Below are 22667 nucleotides of genomic sequence, written 5' to 3' on the forward strand. Positions count from 1 at the left end.
ATGTAAGTGATTTACAAACAGTAAGTATGGTGCACGCACTTGAATCTGTTTGATTTTAATTTGGGTTGCAGTATGCAGGTCAAACAAGTGTCATAATGGAGAGGAATAATGCAGGATAAGTATAAATATCATTCATCTTTCATCATTTTAAAAGTAAAGGTGTTCCAAGAAAAGTTTTTTCAGTCTACAGTTTAGTTAGATGCTAAAGTTAGTGATAATGTGTGTGTGTGTGTGTGTGTGTGTGTGTGTGTGTGTGTGTGTGTAGGGGGGGGGGGGAGGAGTACTAGCTAATGTCTGACTGCAGTCAGGGGTAACTAATAAAGATTGGAAACCACAGATTTAAATCAATGTGGAAAGTTGAAAATCTGTACTTCAGACATGTCCAAAAGAACAGACACCACATATATATAGAATTAAAGTGAAGACAGCTAATGATATCTTCAGTGTAGTTGCACACCAGGTTTGAACCCTTACAGGAATCAGCAAAATGAGGATAATTGGCAAGGAACACTACGTTAGCAGCATGTGGGTAAGCTCACTACATTAGTAGCATGTGGGTAAGCTGAGAATTTGGGTCTGTCACAAATTTTTGACTTTCTATATTGATTTAAATCAGTCCTCACTTGTAGCCAATATCTGTAATCCCTTTGTATCTTAATTAATAGTGGCTGTTGGGTCAAACTGGTGTCTGTTCTTTTTGATAGGTCTGAAAGAACAGATGCCACTTTTATATACATTCTGACGGCTTCTTCCCCTTCCACAGTAAACATTCCTTTCCCTACACCTTAGGTACCCACAAGAAATGTAGTTGTTCCATGACAGAATCCCTAAACACCTACATCAACAACCTCTCCCAGGTCTTCCTATCCCACACCTACCACACAAACCTTAATTACGAACAAATCTCCTGGGAAGAATCCTCTTTTCATCCTCTGACTGATACAGCTCCCACTTTCTAAAAACTCAGCATTACCCCCCCCCCCCCACCCACCCTTATTACCCAGTACCACTGAGACCTTAAATGCCTCGACACATTACTGCACCAAGGCTATGGCTTTCTCAAGTTATAGCCTCAAAATAAGAACCTGTATCCTGATATCTTCCCCACACCACCAACTTCCTTCTAACCTCCATAACATCCTACTCAACCTGTATGACAATCCCAAATGATTATCCTTATCCCAAGTTTCCTAACCCTGCAATCATTCCTGCAATAGAACCTGCCCCATGCACCCTTATTACCTACCACCTACTTCAGATCCACCACTGAAAATCCTACAATATTAATGGCAGAGCAACTTCTCATGTTGTTTATTAACTGACTGGTGTCCACTGCAGTGTTTTTTAATAGGAATGCCAACCCCTTCATTCTCTGAGCTCATGAATAAGCACAGAAGAACTGTCCACTTTGGGGACACCCAGTAGCCAACTGCTAAACATACTCAAAAGCATGATTTAAAGAGACTTGGGTGTCTGCTACACCATACTGGGTATTTGGATCCTCTCATCCGATACTATTTTCACTGAACACTAGTGATAAAAACATGCTCTCATTATCATTTCTTCTTATTATATATGTACAGGGTGTTTCAAAAATGACCGGTATATTTGAAACGGCAATAAAAACTAAACGAGCAGCGATAGAAATACACCGTTTGTTGCAATATGCTTGGGACAACAGTACATTTTCACGCGGACAAACTTTCGAAATTACAGTAGTTACAATTTTCAACAACAGATGGCGCTGCAAGTGATGTGAAAGATATAGAAGACAACGCAGTCTGTACGTCGTCTTTCTGCTGTAAGCGTGTGCTGTTCACAACGTGCAAGTGTGCTGTGGACAACATGGTTTATTCCTTAGAACAGAGGATTTTTCTGGTGTTGGAATTCCACCGCCTAGAACACAGTGTTGTTGCAACAAGACGAAGTTTTCAACGGAGGTTTAATGTAACCAAAGGACCGAAAAGCGATACAATAAAGGATCTGTTTGAAAAATTTCAACGGACTGGGAACGTGACAGATGAACGTGCTGGAAAGGTATGGCGACCGCGTACGGCAACCACAGAGGGCAACGGGCAGCTAGTGCAGCAGGTGATCCAACAGCAGCCTCGGGTTTCCGTTCGCCGTGTTGCAGCTGCGGTCCAAATGACGCCAACGTCCACGTATCGTCTCATGCACCAGAGTTTACACCTCTATCCATACAAAATTCAAACGCGGCAACCCCTCAGCGCCGCTACCATTGCTGCACGAGAGACATTCGCTAACGATATAGTGCACAGGATTGATGACGGCGATATGCATGTGGGCAGCATTTGGTTTACTGACGAAGCTTATTTTTACCAGGACGGCTTCGTCAATAAACAGAACTGGCGCATATGGGGAACCGAAAAGCCCCATGTTGCAGTCCCATCGTCCCTGCATCCTCAAAAAGTACTGGTCTGGGCCGCCATTTCTTCCAAAGGAATCATTCGCCCATTTTTCAGATCCGAAACGATTACTGCATCACGCTATCTGGACATTCTTCGTGAATTTGTGGCAGTACAAACTGCCTTAGACGACACTGCGAACACCTCGTGGTTTATGCAAGATGGTGCCCGGCCACATCGCACGGCCGACGTCTTTAATTTCCTGAATGAATATTTCGATGATCATGTGATTGCTTTGGGCTATCCGAAACATACAGGAGGCGGCGTGGATTGGCCTCCCTATTTGCCAGACATGAACCCCTGTGACTTCTTTCTGTGGGGACACTTGAAAGACCAGGTGTACCGCCAGAATCCAGAAACAATTGAACAGCTGAAGCAGTACATCTCATCTGCATGTGAAGCCATTCCGCCAGACACGTTGTCAAAGGTTTCGGGTAATTTCATTCAGAGACTACGCCATATTATTGCTACGCATGGTGGATATGTGGAAAATATCGTACTATAGAGTTTCCCAGACCGCAGCGCCATCTGTTGTTGACAATTGTAACTACTGTAATTTCGAAAGTTTGTCTGCCTGAAAATGTACTGTTGTCCCAAGCATATTGCAACTAACGGTGTATTTCTATCGCTGCTCGTTTAGTTTTTATTGCCGTTTCAAATATACTGGTCATTTTTGAAACACCCTGTATATATTTTACCAGAGTCAATATAACTGTCTTGAGAGAATCAGCAACTGTATAGGTAGTTAAATTAATTCTCATTTATTGTTCATCTCGGGTGCCCATTTTTTAATTAGATTACATGTTTTGATCACTCTGCATCATCTTCAGATCTAATTACAGTTGAACTTTCTTATGATGACATTGTAAGCAATGACAACTTGGCTTAATGCCATGATTTCTATGGTCATATTCGTGATAAGGAACATACTTCTCATCCTTGCTTCACACAACAAATTTATCTCCGAGTACCTCTTACATGAATGGGTGAAAATCATAACGGCATAAGTAGCGTAGAGTTTATTGTGAGAAAAACGACGTTAGACATTTCAGTGTTTATATAAAGTCACACTTTGTACAAAATGAATCAAAAGATTTGTACAAAGTTTTACACTTGAAGAATATATATTTGATAAGTATCTGAAGGTCCTTGGTGTAAGGTGTCATGGTTTAAAATATCCATAAAGTTCACTTGTTCCATTATGGTTTCGAAATGTCTTCATAAAATGTCACTTGTATCACGATGCCTTTAAAGAATAAACTCTTTCCTATTACTCGCTTTCATTCACTGCATCATTATCACAGTTGTCACGGTAGCATTCTTCATCATCTGGCTGTGCAGTGTACTGTAGAAAATGTGAAAGATTATTGTGACCTCTGCCATGACCACGAGGATGACCACAAGGGCAACCACAATGTCTTGGTTGGTTTTCTGGTGAGCTCTGAATCGGTGTTAGACTCTTATACAAGTTGTGATGCACTGGAGAAATAAACTGTAACAATGAAATTAACCCATCAGTTTTTGCTTGCTTTAAATGTACTGGTCCATGTCAAAGTAGTGGAAGTTGTTCAGGTATTGTTCCAGACGTATATGGACATGCAAGATTTACTTTTCAAAATTGTATGTCTTCATTCAATGTCTCCTTAATGAAGAAAGCTTTTTGTTCAGATTTCCTGTATTGCATCTATATCAGTGTCAACCAGGTAACCTTTTGCTTCTCAGTGTCTATTTTTCTGTAAATGAGAAGTTTTGCAATTGGTTCTGTAGATAGGAAATCGTCTTGCTTTATTTCTTTCACATGAACTGTCACCCTGGCCTTTTCTACAAGCTTCATCCAATCCTGTGGCACAAATATAAACTGAGTTTGCTCTTTCTTCCTCTCAATGTGAGAAAAATCTGCATCATTTTCAAGATAACTATGTCCAGGCATGAGGAACTTATGATCAACAATTTCAATAGAAGTGTGAGCAACAATATACAGCTGAAATGAGGCAATTATTTGATTTCTGTTTTGCCCACTGCAACTATCACTGTAGGCAATAACAAGTTTAATATCAGATGGCAATGATTTTACGTACTTCAGTAAGCAAGAACCAATTTCTAAAGGTCCAAGTGAGGCAGTATTTTCAGACCACATATACATGAAAGCATGATCTGTTCTACAGTCATGTATTCCAAGATTAAATGTCCAAAGCTGTCTCTTGTAGTAAATAACATTGGTTATTAGCATTGGAGTTCGCAAGGTCGAAAGTAAGTACATCTGTTGAGCCTTCTTTTGACTTCTGTGTACCTCCTTTCTTAGCAGCTCTTGCTTGCTTAATTTTTCTTAGGTGAAGCTCTTTCTCCAGCTTTAGATTGTTAATTTTACTGGTATCTACCTCTACTTTGAGTAAATTTTCTAATCAGTCGCAACTATTGCAGGTGTCATTCCTTAGCTTATAAAATGATAGATTAGGCGGGTACCAGGTTGAGATTCATTGGGAGAGTCCTTAGAAAATGTAGTCCATCAACAAAGGAGGTGGCTTACAAAACACTCGTTCGACCTATACTTGAGTATTGCTCATCAGTGTGGGATCCGTACCAGATCGGGTTGACGGAGGAGATAGAGAAGATCCAAAGAAGAGCGGCAAGTTTTGTCACAGGGTTATTTGGTATCTGTGGTAGCGTTACGCAGATGTTTAACAAACTCAAGTGGCAGACTCTGCAAGAGAGGCGCTCTGCATCGCAGTGTAGCTTGCTCACCAGGTTTCGAGAGGGTGCGTTTCTGGATGAGGTATCGAATATATTGCTTCCCCCTACTTATACCTCCCGAGCAGTTCACGAATGTAAAATTAGAGAGATTAGAGCGCGCACGGAGGCTTTCAGACAGTCGTTCTTCCCGCGAACCATACGCGACTGGAACAGGAAAGGGAGGTAATGACAGTGGCACGTAAAGTGCCCTCCGCCACACACCGTTGGGTGGCTTGCGGAGTATAAATGTAGATGTGGATGTAGATTAAATTCTAAATTGAACACTTTATGGTAAATGCAGGCCTTCACTAGCAAAATGTTTACTTCCTCACACTTCTTAGTATAAAGCATATACATTTTTGAGACAGGTAACTCTGGCGACAGATATTTCCTGTGAGGATTATGTTTACGAGAATAGTTACTTGTGTAATGAGGAAAGCTTTCTATGTGGTTCCTTATGGTAGTGAGGCAATCTTTATTTCCAGGAGCATGTTTACCACATGGTGCAGCTGGAGATACGCCCTCCACTCTTGTTTTGTATAATGCAGCTGTGGTAAACCAACGATTGCTTATTGTTATGTCTTCAGGAAAAAACTCCTTACACACTCGATTATCATCCATGATAATGACAGCACTTTGTGTTTTTTACTTCTTACAGTTTTGTTTTTGACGTCTTGGTTTGGCATTTAAATAAATGTCATTTGAATAGGACCTCCCGTTGGGTAGACCATTCGCCGAGTGCAAGTCTTTCGATTTGACGCCACTTTGGCGACTTGCGTGTTGATGGGGATGAAATGATGATGATTAGAACAACACAACAACCAGTCCCTAAGTGGAGAAAATCTCTGACCCAGCTGGGAACCCGGGCCCTTAGTATTGACATTCAGTCACGCTGACAACTCGGTGACCAGGGGAAGACGTTCGGCAGTTGAAACACATTTTACTATAAAGGACGTTTGTTGTTGCCAAGAATGAGTTTTCCAAAACTCTTCATGGATAGTTCTTAGACTGGCAAAGTTTTGCAGAAGTTCAAAACATAGTGCGTACTTCAATGTGAGATGCTTTTAATAATTTCCACAATGAAATTCTGTCTCGGAATCTGGCAGAAAACCCAACGAGATTCTGGTCATACATAAAGCAAACCAGTGGCAAGATGCAATCAGTACCTTCACTGCGCGATAACAGTGGTGAAGTCACTGATGACAGTGCCACTAAAGCAGAATTATTAAACATGGTTTTCCGAAACTTCTTCACCAAAGAAGACAAAGTAAATATTCATGAATTCCAATCAAGAAATGCCAAGATGAGAACCATAGAAGTAGATAACCTCGGTGTAACAAAGCAGCTTAAATCACTTAATAAAGCCAAGGCCTCCAGTCCAGATTGTATACCAGTCAGGTTCCTCTCAGAGTATGCTGATACAATAGCTCCATATTTAGCAATTATATACAAACATTCGCTCACAGAAAGGTCTGTAGCTAATGACTGGAAAATTGCTCAAGTCACACCAATACCCAAAAAGGGAAGTAGGAGTAATCTACTGAATTACAGGCCCATATCACTAACGTCGATTTGAAGTATTGTTTTGGAACATATACTGTATTCAAACATTATGAAGTACCGCGAAGAAAATGACTTATTGACACACAGTCAGCACAGATTAAGAAAATATTGTTGTTACAAAACACAACTAGCTCTTTATAATCATTAAATAATGAGTGCTATTGTCAAATTGATTCCATATTTTTAGATTTCCAGAAGGCTTTCAACACTGTTCCTCACAAGCACCTTCTAATCAAGCTACATGCCAATGGAATATCGCCTCAGTTGTGCGTTCTGGATTCATGATTTCCTGTCAGAAAGGTCACAGTTCACAGTAATAGACGGAAAGTCTTTGGGTAAAACAGAAGTAGTATCTGGTGTTCCCCAAGGAAGTGTTATAGGCCCTCTATTGTTCCTAATCTATATTAATGACATAGGAGACAATGTGTGCAGCTGTCTTAGACTGTTTGCACACGATGCTGTCATTTTCCATCTTGTAAAGTCATCAGATGATCAAACCAAATTGCAAAATGATTTAGGTAAGATATCTGTATGGTGCACAAAGTGGCAACTGACCTCGAATAAAGAAAAGTGTGAAGTTATTCACATGAGCACTAAAAGAAATCTGTTAAATTTTGATAATGCAATAAGTCATACAAATCTGAAGGCTGTAAATTCAGCTAAATACTTAGGGATTACAATTACAAATAACCTAAATTGGAACGATCACATAGATACAGTTGTGGGTAGAGCAAACCAAAGACAGCGATTCATTGGCAGAACACTTAGAAGGTGCAAAAGATCTACTAAAGAGACTGCTTACACCACACTTGTCGGCCCTATTCTGGAGTATTGCTGTGTGGTGTGGGATCCGCATCAGGTAGGACTGACGGATGACATCAAAAAAATACAAAGAAGGGCAGCTTGTTTTGTATTATTATGAAATAGCGGAGACAGTGCCACAGACATGATATGTGAATTGGAGTGGCAATCATTAAAACAAAGGTGCTTTTCATTGCGACGGGATCTTCTCATGAAATTTCAATCATCAGCAAAACGAGAGGTGAAGTCAACAGCACGAATACTGAACCAATCCAACAATGGGCGAAAAACATGTTGTTGGAAAGTTATCTAAAGAATGGATACTGTTTCAATCATGCAGGAATAACAACTGAAGGACTAAACGCTACCAAAACTAAAGACACATTTGGTGACATGATCTGCTGCTTTCTGGATTGCTGCCAGAAATCAATTGTGACATTCTCAATCAGAGTGACTATGAAATGTATGCAACAAGAGATGATGACCCTGTTACAATTGAAGTGCAAACTGAAGATGAAATTACAAATGAAGTGAAGAATCAGGGCCACAGTGACCATAAAGTGAGCACGGGAGGTGAAGAAGAAGAGGAAGAAGAAAGAAATAAGTGCCTAGCCCTACTGTGAGTGATGCTTTAGAAGCCACTGGAAGTGTGAATACGTCCTATGAAGCTAGCAGAGTGAGTGGAGAAATTGAAAATGAAATAATGAATATAGAACATAATTTAGAAAATATGTATTGGCCAAACAGACAGCAATGAAATGACTGATTACTTCACTCTTAAGTAATGAAGTTTGGCGAGTACTCAATGTACTGCTGTATGTACTGTATTCATCTAAGTTTAAAAGTGAATACTATATGTAAAATAAAACAACACAACATTAAATTTGTTCCCACCACAACAGACTGAAAATATAAATCTTGTTTACATCGATACTCATTTATAACAACATAATTTTCAAATTCCTTTGAATGTTATTATAGCCAGGTTTCACCGTCCATCTTGACTACTCTGATATGTGGCTGAGAGTAGAAAAGATGGGTGCTGACGCAACTGCTTAGATCTGAAGATGATCCAAAGTGACAAGCATGTAATCTAATAAAAAGAAGTGCAACTGAGACAGAACGATAAATGAGAATTATCTTCAGTACATATTTTATGTCTCACTTATTTTTATTTTAATCAAACAATGCAAAATCCAGGATGGAATGTAACAATATTAGGGAAAGGAAAGTTGCTACTCACCATATAGTGGAGATGCTGTTTCGCAGATAGGCACAACAAAAAGACTTTCACAAATAAAGCTTTCAGCCAGTAACGCCTTCATCAAAAGCAGATGTCTCACACGCACACGCACGCATGCGCGCGCGTGCGCCCACACACACACACACACACACACACACACACACACACACACACGTGCGCGCGTGCGTGGGGATATGAGCCTCCTCTTTACCCCCGCCCAGTCATCACTCCCATTCAGTTGCCTGAGACTGCAGTTGTGTGCAAGTTGCGTTTGTGCACACGTGTGTGTGTGTGTGTGTGTGTGTGTGTGTGTGACTAAATCTGTATTTATGACGCAGAAAAATGTTTATAGTATCAAAATCATTAACATATTAACAGCTCCAACTGTTTGCCCAAGATTAGCAGAGTACTCAATGTGGTACTGAATTATTCGGTTCAGTTAATTGTGAACGACAACATCATATATCCATTCCTACATGACTAAACAGGCTTCACCCCCTCTGTCACAAGAATGTTGTCAATCTTTTGGAACAGTTGATGATGACATTATGGAGTTTCCACTGATGCAGTATAAATAAAAGATTTCAGTGTATTAAAATAAACAAAGACTGTGGAAAGTGGATGAACAGTATTTAAATAATAAATTTCACTGAAGACTATAGGAAATACGAGTGGTTTCATGGCAATAGTATAATGATATAATTTTTTGTCAGTGAAAAAGTATTTTATTGCACACTTGAAAATTGTTTACAATTTGCACAGCAAGACACAACTCACAAAAATTAACAATCAAACTTGTGTATAAAAAACAGATGATAAAATGTAAGGCAGTGAAAGTAACAAAAATATGAAACAACTAATATTTGTAAATGAAATTTTCTCTCTCTCTCTCTCTCTCTCCCTCTCCCTCTCCCATTTTTGGTACTTCTCACATTATTGTACTGAAAATTATATAGAGCACATTATAAAACATAACCAAACTTTCAATTTCCATACAACAATCGATGCATACATAAAGCTTCATATACATGAATAACAAGAAACATACAATAAACTAATTAACAGAAACAACAATGATACTGATACTCCTCCTACACACACACACACACACACACACACACACACACACACACATTTCATACTACTATAATCTAGCAGGTTACAAACCTTATACCAACTTTGGTAAGTCTTTCAGAGTATGAAATTCATAGATTTCATTATTAAACTAAATAATCTTAGATTTAAATTAATACAAAGTAACAAAACAGGTATGTCTGTTTAGACACATTTTCATTTGAAGCTTAGCATTAAGAAAAAATAAATAATTTCAAGAAATTTTTAAGACAGAGCCACAAAAGCTTCATATATCCAAACAAATCTACTCATTTCATTCCTTTGAATACAATCACAAATAAGACAAATTTAAAAAACCCTCTCATGTTTTCTTTCAACCATAATTAGTTGACATCAATATTCACTCATTAGTCCAACTTTTTCTGAATGGGACAAAGTCTACAGAGCTTTGTAACTGCTATTAAGAGTAAAAGGAGTGAACACACATCAATAACAGAATGCTACACAATAATGGATAATGCAGCCTGAAGCAAGTACTGCAACAGTAAAATCTACACCACAATAGTCACAAAAAACACACACACTTACTTTTATTTTAAGCATACTTATATCTCACTTCAGGTAGCTACAGAAAATGTAGCTGAATATTGGACCCTTTTGTAAGATTCACCTACACTTCAAAATTCCAACAGGCACTCTAATGGCACCCTCTTATACTTTCAACTGCCTGCAGTACTTCATAATTTAGTACTTGCCACAGTACAGGGGGCAGACAATGGTACATCATGATAGATTATTTTCATACAAGCTCATAAATGGCTGCAACAAAATATCGGCAGAGCCAGAGGTACAATCATGCTGGTGGTGGTTTACCATGATTTGAATGTGCCATACAGATTCAGCACCTCTATGTGGGATGACTACAAAAGAAATCAGCAAAAGTTGTTGCTATACTGGCAGCAGTGGCAGTAGTGATGGTGTAACTCCTGCTGCAGCAGAAACTGTTAAGGACAGACTTTCTGTTGGAGAATGAAGTGATTTTACAGTGGCATATGCTAAATCAAGTAGGGCCTTTGTCAAGTTTGCGATACCAAGATTGGGAAGAGTTAAGTCAGAATTTTACAAAAAATGTATGCTGAAAGGGGATTTAGTGATGAAGAAACATGGCATGACATTGAATATTTTGTTATGTGTAAGGACTGAGTTCTGATTATGGAAGAATATGGATGGTTATTTCCAAAGATCCCGAAGTTGCAAAAAAGAAGATGAAGACACAAGCAGCAGAAAGAACAGATGGGCGCAGTGAAGCAAATAAAATCAGGGAGGAGGAATTAAAATATCAATATAAAATAGTGTTTTGGAATAAATACCAATTCAGGAATGAGTTAAAGAAGCCACAGCATAGACTATTGAAATAAAATGAGCAGAATGTCGACAAAAATTTTTAAGCACTTGCCAATTCCGTAGTCAGCAGGTGGATAAATGTGGTAGTAAATGTTATTTCTGTAATAAGATGGCCTGTGGTTTCTATAGCATTAACTGCATTGAATGCAATGATATATATTGCCACAAATGGTCATCACCATGTCAGCAATGCTGAAAAGAGCCATATCTGTATTGACTATGCGATGACGTGACGGAATGTTTTCGGTTAACTTAAAAGAGTTCACCTCAGCTCATGAGAGAGGAATCAGCTGAACATTTATGATATTTTCTGAGCAACATTGATATGAGTTCTGAGAATGATATCCACTTCATATATTCTTCCAAACGTAACATTCTAGCTGTAAGAAATTATAAATGAAACAAAAGAAACATTTTCAAATGTTTTCACTTCAGTGAGTGAGTTCCACACAAGTTTTATGAGTTTTGTAGAAGCTGAAAGATAAAGTTGCTTTCAAGTAAAAGTAATGTCAAAGATCAGCACTGATTCCCTTTAAGTGAAATGGCACATTTTTCTCTCAAAATTATGCCATGGTAATAACATTATAGTATTGAACAATGTTTCAGATGAAAATAAGGAGATAAACCACCTTTCCAAAGCAAAGTATTAATCACTGCAATTACAGACTGCATCTACACCATGTTTGAGAGACAGCTTTAGTGAAGTAGTTTTACTAGGCATTCCAGTCTCATGTTGTATAAAACTGTCTGTTTTGTTCTGTCAGCAGTGGTACACTGTTGCTGAAGCGTCTTCGGCCATCTACAGCATCTGTTCGGGGTAATGGCAAGTAAGTATTCCCATCCTGCGTTATGGACACCTCTTTAAGATCAAATCCATTCATTTTCACTTCTTCTCCCGTGAATTCTTCATTGTTTACTAGAAAAGAAAATCAATACGAAGGATTAAACATTTTATCAACTACTGTTTAGCAATTTAATGGAAGTAAATGGGAAACCATATCCAAGGTCAATTCCAGTTCTATAGTTGCCATATGTAACACGTTAATTTTATTCTCCTATTAAGAGGGTATTTTCTGTATTCAATTTTCATTGGATTAGGGGATTTGCAAGAATTTCATCTAAGTGTTAATTACATTACAACACAGTAGTGTTCGCTGTTCTACAGCATGCAGCATGATTACACATATCTTCTGATGATTTTGTCTTGTATAGAAAAAATATGTTCTAAATGATTTATTTGATTTTGCAGTACCCATAGCAAACCAAACAGAAATGTATATTTCTGAATATGAGGGGCACCTTGAAGTGTAATTGCAGCTGTTGCTGCACTGAACAGTGTTCTAAGCAAAACAGAAACATGCAATGCCCTGCAGTGGTATTAAAAACTCTTTGAATATCCTGATACAGAAAAAAATGAACGTCTGTCTGTCTGTCCAGAATGTATGATCTCAAAAAGTAATGGCCCGATGTATGCTCATCTTTTTGCAAAATGATCAGTATTGTCTGGAGACAGTTTGTAGCTGTGTAGCTTTTACAGCAACAGTGTACTGGTCTTCCATTTAAACTGACAGTGAGAAAGACAATAATGCAAGTCTCATCTTTTGTCTCCCATATGGTGAGATTCCTGCAAGCTCTCACATGATGGTAGTCCTGTGTAACAGTTTAACAAATATGAGTAGCCTACACAACAATTTTCACCGTAAGCAAAATAATTTAGTTCAGACCAAGCTGAAACTTTGCACTGTTGCTGCTACTCTCGCTGTGAAAATGATCATGCCTCCTAAACATGCATCAATTGGTAGGTCTACAAGACAGGAAAAAAAGAGAAAGCAATTATGTATTTCTCGAGGAAGCTAGGTCTGGCAAGCAAGTAACAAACCAGATCATTTACGGGTTGCTCAGTCTCGTACATCAGAACTGGAAGACCAACGCACTGCACGATATTTATCTGATCATTTGCAAGGTGCTCAATCACGCGCTTTGGAATAAGAAGGGTAATGCATAGCCAGATATTTAGCTGATTATTTACAAGCTACCTGATCATGTGCATTGGAATCAGCACAGCAATGGACAATTAGAGTGGATGCAGAACTTTTCCATGCTATTCGGTCTTCACAAACAGAGCATGTTGACATAATTCTTGCTACATTCCAATACAGTGTCAATTACAACTACAGTTTGCATCCAAGTGTAGACATCAGCTACATGGATAAAGTGTGTGCACATTGTGGTACGTGAAAGTTCTATGTTGTAACACCAGTACTGTGCTCCACAAATGGCAAAGTTAAACTTCTGACTTTCTACATACCACCTGAACCTCTGTTATCATTGCTTTCAGGTGATTCCACTGATTTTGTGCACATTCTAAAACACATTCACAAATATAGTTTCCTTTCAAGCCAACAAATTATTCAATATATGACAACATTCCAAATTCAATGGCAATATTATATACTTTGCAAACTTTTTGCACCAAAATAGCACCCTGATAAAATTGTTAAAAAACAGAAACTATACAGCATGCCAGCAGATAATTATGCAGTCCATATAAGAGACAGTAAAACATCAACTATACAGCATGCCAGATGCTGCAACACACCTACCATCAATAAAGTAGTGATTGCTTTACATGGAGGAGAATGTGATAGGGGTGATATCATTCTACACCAACATAATAAAACAATTGTATGTGTGACTGAAAAACATTGATGTTCTGATACATTGCAGTATACCATAATTTTTTGGAACAGAGTGGACAGATATTATTTCAATATTATGCAAACTATCCTCAACTGCAGGTAAGTGCAGTCATTGTCACTTGCACATGTCATTTAAAAGAAAAAACTATTCCTTCTCATTTTTGCATATCTGATTTGCACTTTTCTAATTGCTTCTTTCCTCTTATTCCTATTTACATGTGATGAGCTTAATAAAAAAAGTATCATTAATGACTTATTATTCCAGGGTGTATACGCGGACAAGGAGAAAAATTCCCGGATTTCCTAGTTAAAAATATACTTTTTTCCCAGGTGAAAACATACTTTTTCCTTGTTAACTGACAGTATATTTTCTCTCGGAACTGTCTAACTTATCAGTCCTTTGAATGATTATGGTTTTATACATGAGCGTAGAAGTTCCCAGCACTATCAAAAATTAAACACAGGGAAAAAACGCGTTTCGGAAATATCTTTGATGTGCAGCAACATGTACGCTGCACATTTTCGTATTACAAAAGTATAAATTTGAATTCCACCAAACACCACATGTTACTTTCCGAAGCATTGGAATTGAGATTGCGATGCGCTTTTGTAAGCCAGTCATAGATCATGTCACGTGATCTCACCAGCCGATGACAGTGGTTATTCAGAGCTTAGCACACATGATGTAGTCAACCAATGGCAACATCACTGTTAAGTAGCACGAACACACAAACAGAAAAAGTTAATGGCTTAAATTAATATACATAGTGTTGCTACACGAAACGCTAAGCTTTCACATGTAATATTGGTCTACAAGATTAATACGCTGCAAGAGAAGCTAAGCTTTCACATATGATGTCGGTCTTTTATACGCGTATGACAATTTAAGATATATCACACAAATGTGCCAGTAAAATTCTCAATAACTACATAAATTTCGTATCTTCTGGGCTCAAAATTCATCCAAATGGCTCACCATCAAAGAGTTGATTTTTAAATGAGAGTGAAACATTCTGTGACTTAAGAAATTCAACGTACATAGTTCCAGAGTAACTGCCAGAATGGTACTTTGATGGTAACGCTTTTCAAACCACCATTCGGAATATTTTCCCGTGACCTGTTAGAAATAGGTTCGTTTCTGCAGTTGCCAGAGAGTGCCAGAAGACAGGCATCAACGCGATTGCACAGCTACGATATCGTAGGGAGCCCATATGTTCGTACGTGTAAAACATTAAAAGATCTTACATTATGTCATAAAAGAAACAAGACGTCAGAGGATACCCAATAGCATCGGAATTTCGTGACCCATACTAAAATGTGCACATTTTGAGTGCACATTCGTATGTCCAGATTCCCAGTGAAGTAGGCCATGACCTGATATCAAGTTTTCAATGTGGTTTTCGGGATGTAAATTTTCTTGGAGTACCAGTACTCTGTTATCTCATGTTTGGTTCTTTATTATGGCATAATGCCATACATGCTAGAAGTTGAAAATGTGCACTTGAAATGCAGCGAACAGTGCGTGGAATTAAACACTTCGTTTCAAATATATTCTCTGCCTCAGCGGAAAAAATTAATAAAAGAAAATTTCTTTAGCAAACCGACAAAAATAACTTCATTGTTCTGCAAGGCAATTAATGCTTGACTGTCAGAAAGGTAGAAATAAAATAAAATCTGCAACTAGTAACACATTTTAGCCTTCCGTAGTTATGTGAATGTATTTTAATTCATTTGAAAGCTCCCCGCCACAGAAATCTGTTTTGTTTTCATTTGACGTGAGAGCAGTAAACGAAGAGGAAATAGCAAAATCACAAAATGTAAACACGGGTCACGTGGAGACTGCCCAATTCCCCACTGTAACTCAGAATGCTCTGCGCATCAGCCCTGGATCTATGATATTTCCAAACCGGGGCAATACCTCGCCACTCACTAGAGCGTTTGAGATAGGACGTCAAAAATTTAAAAAAAAATAGAATTTTCAAAAATATGATCATTTTGTAGCACACGTCTTTCTGAAGAGTTTGATGGATAAAACATATGTGTTTGAGGAAATGTAACACATGTTATTTGGTCGTAAATGTGCCAAAGTGCAGTGCCTCGCCTCCTCACACAGCATTCTTTTATCGCACGTCACTGTACTTCGCTCTGTGGAATTGAAACGTGTATATTTTGTAATAGATCCCATCAAACCATATTCAGGACAGTGGAAATTAAAATGTCCTGTGGTGCCTCTCCTGCTTACAGTTGCCCGGTTTGACATCCTGTCCCTCTTTGTTTTAAAAAAGCTGGGTTTCATAAAATCAATGTCTACAAAATTAATTTCTTGTTGCACTCAGATAATTTAATATCTATCATGATCATGAAGCACTTAATGATTGGAAGTAAGGTATCACAAATCCATTGTTCAGGAAAGGTATTCAAAAGACATTTCCTCATGAAATGCTCTAATACATTACACAGTTGGTATGTTTTTAGGAATTTTGGGTATAACATTACTTTATATTCTACATTTTGTTATTACAACCATATGGGAACTCTCATCAGCTACTCAATCATCTTATAAATCTCAAAACTCCTAAACGCTTATGATGGGTAGTAGCCATATTATTAAAAAATGGAGTGCCAAATTAAGCAAATTTGTCTACTGCAAGTTCATCATTTGATTATTGACAGAGTATGTTGAAGAGAAGGCATTCTAAAAACAGTAGGTTTAAATTAACGAAAACACAGTTTCAAAATGAATGATATTAATAAACTCTAGGTAACTAGAGGCTATTTACTTACTACATGTGGGATCATAAAACTAAAACTCTGTTGCAATTTAGTTCTGGAATGAATCAAACTCTACAGCAGATTACATAATGTAATACAGTAAAACTTCTGGTCAGATTAAAACTGTGTACTTGCCATATAAACATCAAGTTTACTCCAGAATGAGATTTTTCACTCTGCCCCATGTTGTGGCTAAGCCATGTCTCTGCAGTATCTCTTCTTCCAGGAGTGCTAGTTCTGCAAGGTTCACAGAAGAGATTCTGTGATGTTTGGAAGGTAGGAGACAAGGTACTGGCAGAGTAGAAGCTGTGATGATGGGTCGCAAGTCGTGATTGGATAGCTCAGTCGGTAGAGTACTTGCACAATAAAGGCAAGACAGATTGCTACTTACCATAAAGAAGACACCACACAAACACACACACACACACACACACACAGTCACCAATTTCAGCATCTCAGGCTGTGCTGGAGTTGGTGGTCGCATGTGCTTTTTTGTGTGTGTGTGTGTGTGTGTGTGTGTGTGTGTGTGTGTGTGTTTTGTCTTTTCCTACATTGTTGATATTCCTAACTGGAGTTTCCATTGTCTGAAGTTTAATGTTATCTGTTATTTATTCCCATGGGATATTTCAGAGATGGAAAAAATAAATTGTGGCTCAAAACAGCAAATCTGTTCTTTCATTTGAAATCAAAAATGACCACAGTAAAGCCTAACCAATAGTGCCTGCATTGAAATGGTATTCTCAACAAGAATTTAAACATTAATAGCAATAGGATTCCACAAATATTTTACTTGAGGCCCTTGCCAGGGAGTTTCGCTACAACAATTCTCCACAGAGGACTAGAACTTTCATCCTAGAAACAATTTCTAAGCTATGGTAAATCATGTTCCATCATATTGTTTCTCAAGGAATGCCACTTGAAATAGTATGGGGATCTATAGAGTTCGAAAGAGTAGGAAAAATATAGCAGCAGAATGAAGCTTTGAGTTTGGTAAAGATCATACCCAGATACAATGGTCCATAAACATCTGCTCTAGGATGTTTGTTATCTGGATGAGTGATTTTATTTGTTAGTTCTGACATTTAGTTCATTATGAAAAATTATCAAATTTTCTGTGCGTTCGAACATCACATTTATTATGTTAAGAAGAAAAGCACAAACATCACGTACAACATTTTAATATTTTTATTTTTTATTTTTATGGGGACAGCACTTAATTTCTCATAACTGTCTATAATGATTCTACATGTACAGGTTGTCCATCATTAAAATTCAGTTTCAATACACTGTAGAAAGTGAACCATTGCTCAGAACGACAATGAATTTGAACAACAAATTTTTAACGCAGGGGGAAACATAATGGGGGGAAAAAATATTTACCAATAGATGGTGCTGTAAGCTATTTAACACATGCAAATGACAAATGAATCACAATACAATGACTAGATTTGGGTTGAACATCGCACCATTTGTACTGTTCAGTTTGCATTACTGCACAAGTTTGGCAGTCAACAGTTATGGCGCTGTTGGTTACATAAGCCCATCCACCATGGAAAAGGAATGCCACATCAGATGACAAAAATTGGTTTTTTATTGTCATGAGCCCAAAAACCGGATGAAAAGCAAAACAACGTCAGTTTCTAATTGTCGTGAGAGTGGCACAAGACATGTTCAATATGCTGTCCATATTTCCTACCATAAATTGAAATCAACAAACAGTATGTTCCACAGCAGACTGCAGTGTCTCAGGCGTTGTGTTATGCATGCTACATTCACAATTGTAACACTGATCACATCATCTCTCAGATAACCCCACAACCACAAGTTACACATATTCAGCCAGACTGCAGTGAATGACAACTGATTATTCTAGCATTTCTTAAATGCCTCTGCAGCAGCCACTTCACTGACTGTACAATGTATGGAGGAGCACTAGCTTGCATAAAAATGATCCTAACCACACATCCATACTGTTGAAGCATTGGAAAGATCATGTGCAAAAGACTCTCATAGCATTTACCAGTGATGATACAGACAACAGGACCCCCTGGATTCATTTCCTTGAAAAAATACAGCCTGATGGTAAACGATACTGTCAACCTACAGCACACAGTTACTCTTGCAGAACGAAGTGGTATGGGTCGACATGTGTGTGGATTTTCCGTTGCCAATATTCTGCATTCTGACATGTCCTTGGAGATGGAGATGGACCTCGTCTGTTCACAGAAGGTTCCATGACGATTCATTGCCCACTTCCATGCGAGCACAAAATTTCAGTCCGAAAGTTTGTCTTGTTGGCAGGACAGCTGGAACCAACCCATGAACAGGGTGATTTTGTATGTATAGCACTGTGTGATGTTTGGTAGGATGTTATGCATAATGCTCATAGGCATGTAGAACAGTAGGGCAGTTCCCGTGCACTGCATGTTTGCATACCACCACTAGATACCTCCTGCAGTTCTATGGCCACATCTTCAACAGACGTTGGATCAACAGCTTTCCTACCTCTGCCACACTGCACTTCAAAAGAACCTGACTTTTTGAATTTTGTAATCATTTTCTCCAGACCCCTAGCAGACCTTTTTTCACACCTTTGAGCATCTGGAATGCCTGCAGGGCTACTGTTGAACAGTCACCATTATTGAGTTAGAGTTTTACCAGTAGCATGTGACCCTTCACAGAAACATGTTGGGTGTGTCTGACACAAACTGAGGAACAGCTGTCTGACACTTACAGTGCCATCTGTTGGTCAAACTATGGTTAATTTTTTTTGTTCAGTGATGTTTCCCCTGTGTCAATAATATGCTGTTCAAATTTGATATTACACTGAGCAGCGGCTCTCTTTCTACAACATTTTGAAACTAGAACTTGAACTACGGATACCTTGTATGTACCAAAAATAAAACATTTAATATAAAATTCATTTTAATACTGAATTACTCAGATGAATAAAAAGCCATAAGCATAAAACAGTGTCCATGAAATTACGTTACTAACAGTTATGATTGGAAATGCTGAAATACATGCATTCTTACCTTTCAAGTTCTGTTCAAGCTCTTCCGCACTGCAAATGTGAACAAATTCTTCCAGACTTGCTCCCTTAAAAACCGATACAACATCAGGGTGTGGATTTAGAAAATATATTGGCTGTTTTCTTTTGTTGAAATCCTCTATGAGTGCTGCTATTCCCTAAAAAATGAAAGACTTCCCACTTTACGATAGTCTATCTGTGTCAACCATTTTAATTGTAACGGCTCACAATGACTTGAGAAATTCATACAGTAAAACAGAAGTTACAACCAACAAAGAGGAATCATAATCCAAGCAAACAGAAATTTACAATCAGAAAAAAATCTCAAAATTCTCTATTAAGCATGATTCTAACTGCTATGTTTATGTAATGGCATACTGCTTTAACACAAAGTTACAAATGGATATTTCAACATTAGTACTGCAGAGCTTCTGAAGACATAGTCAAATAATTCTGATTAAAAAATCAGAGAGGTCTGAAAGAGAAAACAATGCACAAATGATGCAAATACAGGCTTCACTTTGATAGAAGTGTCCCTCTTGTTGGTGATTGCCACTATCCCACTTTCTACACGTACAAGAAAATGGAAAGAATATTGTTTAATCAATAAATTGGCTATTACTAATGTTGGCTGTATGAGTATATTCTGTCACAATTTGACCTCTTACATCCATGTTCATGAGTTCCAAATCTTCAAATTTCAGTAAATGTTTTCGAGACACACAGAAATCAGTGGTAGGTGCTGTAAGACTACAAACCAAAAGATTTCTACAATCTGCAGTATGAAACAAATCAAAAAGGTGTTATCTGAAACATAGCTACATGGGAAAATTCCACTTGCTCTGATAACACTCCCAGCATAAAATACTATCTCTTTCTTCTTTCTTATATTTATTTAATCAATATTACACTTTTTTCAGGCCAAAGACTGATTTGCTCCAATTCTTAACACTGGTCTACCTTGGGCAGGCCCCTGCTGCAACATACACCGATTTGAATCGCCTTACTGCAACAAAGCCTTGGTCTGTCTTTAACCTTTTTAAACCTCACATTTCCCACATTACCAAATTTATGATACCTTTATGCCTTAGGATGTGCCCTATCAACCAGTACCTTCTTTGACTGAAGCTGTTCCATAAAATTATTCTCTCCCTGATTTGAGTCAATGCCTCTTCATTAGTCATATGATCGACCCATATAGTCTTCAGCATTCTTCAGTACCACATTTCAAAAGGTTCAATTCTCTTCTTGTTGGTTTGGTTCATGTTCCATGGATCACTTGCATGATAAGTCATAATGATGTGGAACAAGCCATTTGATATTCACATCACTAATTACTTTGTACACATGGCTACATGCTGGACATTTATAAAGCTACTTTTATTATTATTATTATCTTTTTGACTTTTTTTTCTCAGACTTAAGTCTGGTTAAAAATGGAACGTGACGCGGACCTCGGTCAAGCGTGACTTCCTTGTAACTGTATGGTATATGTTATATTGCATTTAGGAACTTTCGGGTAATTGAACATGTATCAATAATTACAGATTTTTGTAGTTGTATATATATGTTTGGATGTAGCTGTATTGCATTGATGTACTGGTGAATATTGTGAGGTATGACTCCTGTAGTTGATAGTATAATTGGGATAATGTCGACTTTAGCCTGATGCCACATGTCCTTGACTTCCTCAGCCAGTTGGATGTATTTTTCAATTTTTTCTCCTGTTTTCTTCTGTATATTTGTTGTGTTGGGTATGGATATTTCAATTAGTTGTGTTAATTTCTTCTTTTTATTGGTGAGTATGATGTCAGGTTTGTTATGTGTTGTTGTTTTATCTGTTATAATCGTTCTGTTCCAGTATAATTTGTATTCATCATTCTCCAGTACATTTTGTGGTGCATACTTGTATGTGGGAACGTGTTGTTTTATTAGTTTATGTTTTATGGCAAGTTGTTGATGTATTATTTTTGCTACATTGTCATGTCTTCTGGGGTATTCTGTATTTGCTAGTATTGTACATCCGCTTGTTATGTGATCTACTGTTTCTATTTGTTGTTTGCAAAGTCTGCATTTATCTGTTGTGGTATTGGGATCTTTAATAATATGCTTGCTGTAATATCTGGTGTTTATTGTTTGATCCTGTATTGCGATCATGAATCCTTCCGTCTCACTGTATATATTGCCGTTTCTTAGCCATGTGTTGGATGCGTCTTGATCTATGTGTGGCTGTGTTAGATGATACGGGTGCTTGCCGTGTAGTGTTTTCTTTTTCCAATTTACTTTCTTTGTATCTGTTGATGTTATGTGATCTAAAGGGTTGTAGAAGTGGTTATGAAATTGCAATGGTGTAGCTGATGTATTTATATGAGTGATTGCTTTGTGTATTTTGCTAGTTTCTGCTCGTTCTAGAAAGAATTTTCTTAAATTGTCTACCTGTCCATAATGTAGGTTTTTTATATCTATAAATCCCCTTCCACCTTCCTTTCTGCTTAATGTGAATCTTTCTGTTGCTGAATGTATGTGATGTATTCTATATTTGTGGCATTGTGATCGTGTAAGTGTATTGAGTGCTTCTAGGTCTGTGTCACTCCATTTCACTACTCCAAATGAGTAGGCCAATACTGGTATAGCATAAGTATTTATAGCTTTTGTCTTGTTTCTTGCTGTCAATTCTGTTTTCAGTATTTTTGTTAGTCTTTGTTTATATTTTTCTTTTAGTTCTTCTTTAATATTTGTATTATCTATTCCTATTTTTTGTCTGTATCCTAGGTATTTATAGGCATCTGTTTTTTCCATCGCTTCTATGCAGTCGCTGTGGTTATCCAATATGTAATCTTCTTGTTTAGTGTGTTTGCCCTTGACTATGCTATTTTTCTTACATTTGTCTGTTCCAAAAGACATATTTATATCATTGCTGAATA

At 37.7% G+C, this 22667-nt stretch overlaps 1 protein-coding gene across 4 annotated transcripts in view; it reads right to left on the reverse strand.

Annotated features, from left to right (window-relative positions):
* Nucleotides 1-9477: 9477 nt before the first annotated feature.
* Nucleotides 9478-22667, reverse strand: part of LOC126162755 (sodium-independent sulfate anion transporter-like) — a 162084-nt gene continuing 148894 nt past the window's right edge. For all 4 annotated transcript variants that reach the window (XM_049919436.1, XM_049919435.1, XM_049919437.1 and 1 more), the window contains exons 11-12: nucleotides 19748-19901; nucleotides 9478-12157 (exon numbers count right to left, since the gene is read on the reverse strand). In XM_049919436.1, the coding sequence (XP_049775393.1) occupies nucleotides 11970-12157; nucleotides 19748-19901 (342 nt within the window). In that variant the 3' untranslated portion in view covers nucleotides 9478-11969. The remainder of the gene's footprint in view (nucleotides 12158-19747; nucleotides 19902-22667) is intronic.

Source organism: Schistocerca cancellata, chromosome 2 (assembly GCF_023864275.1).
Source record: "Schistocerca cancellata isolate TAMUIC-IGC-003103 chromosome 2, iqSchCanc2.1, whole genome shotgun sequence".
Taxonomy (NCBI): Eukaryota; Metazoa; Arthropoda; class Insecta; order Orthoptera; family Acrididae; genus Schistocerca; species Schistocerca cancellata.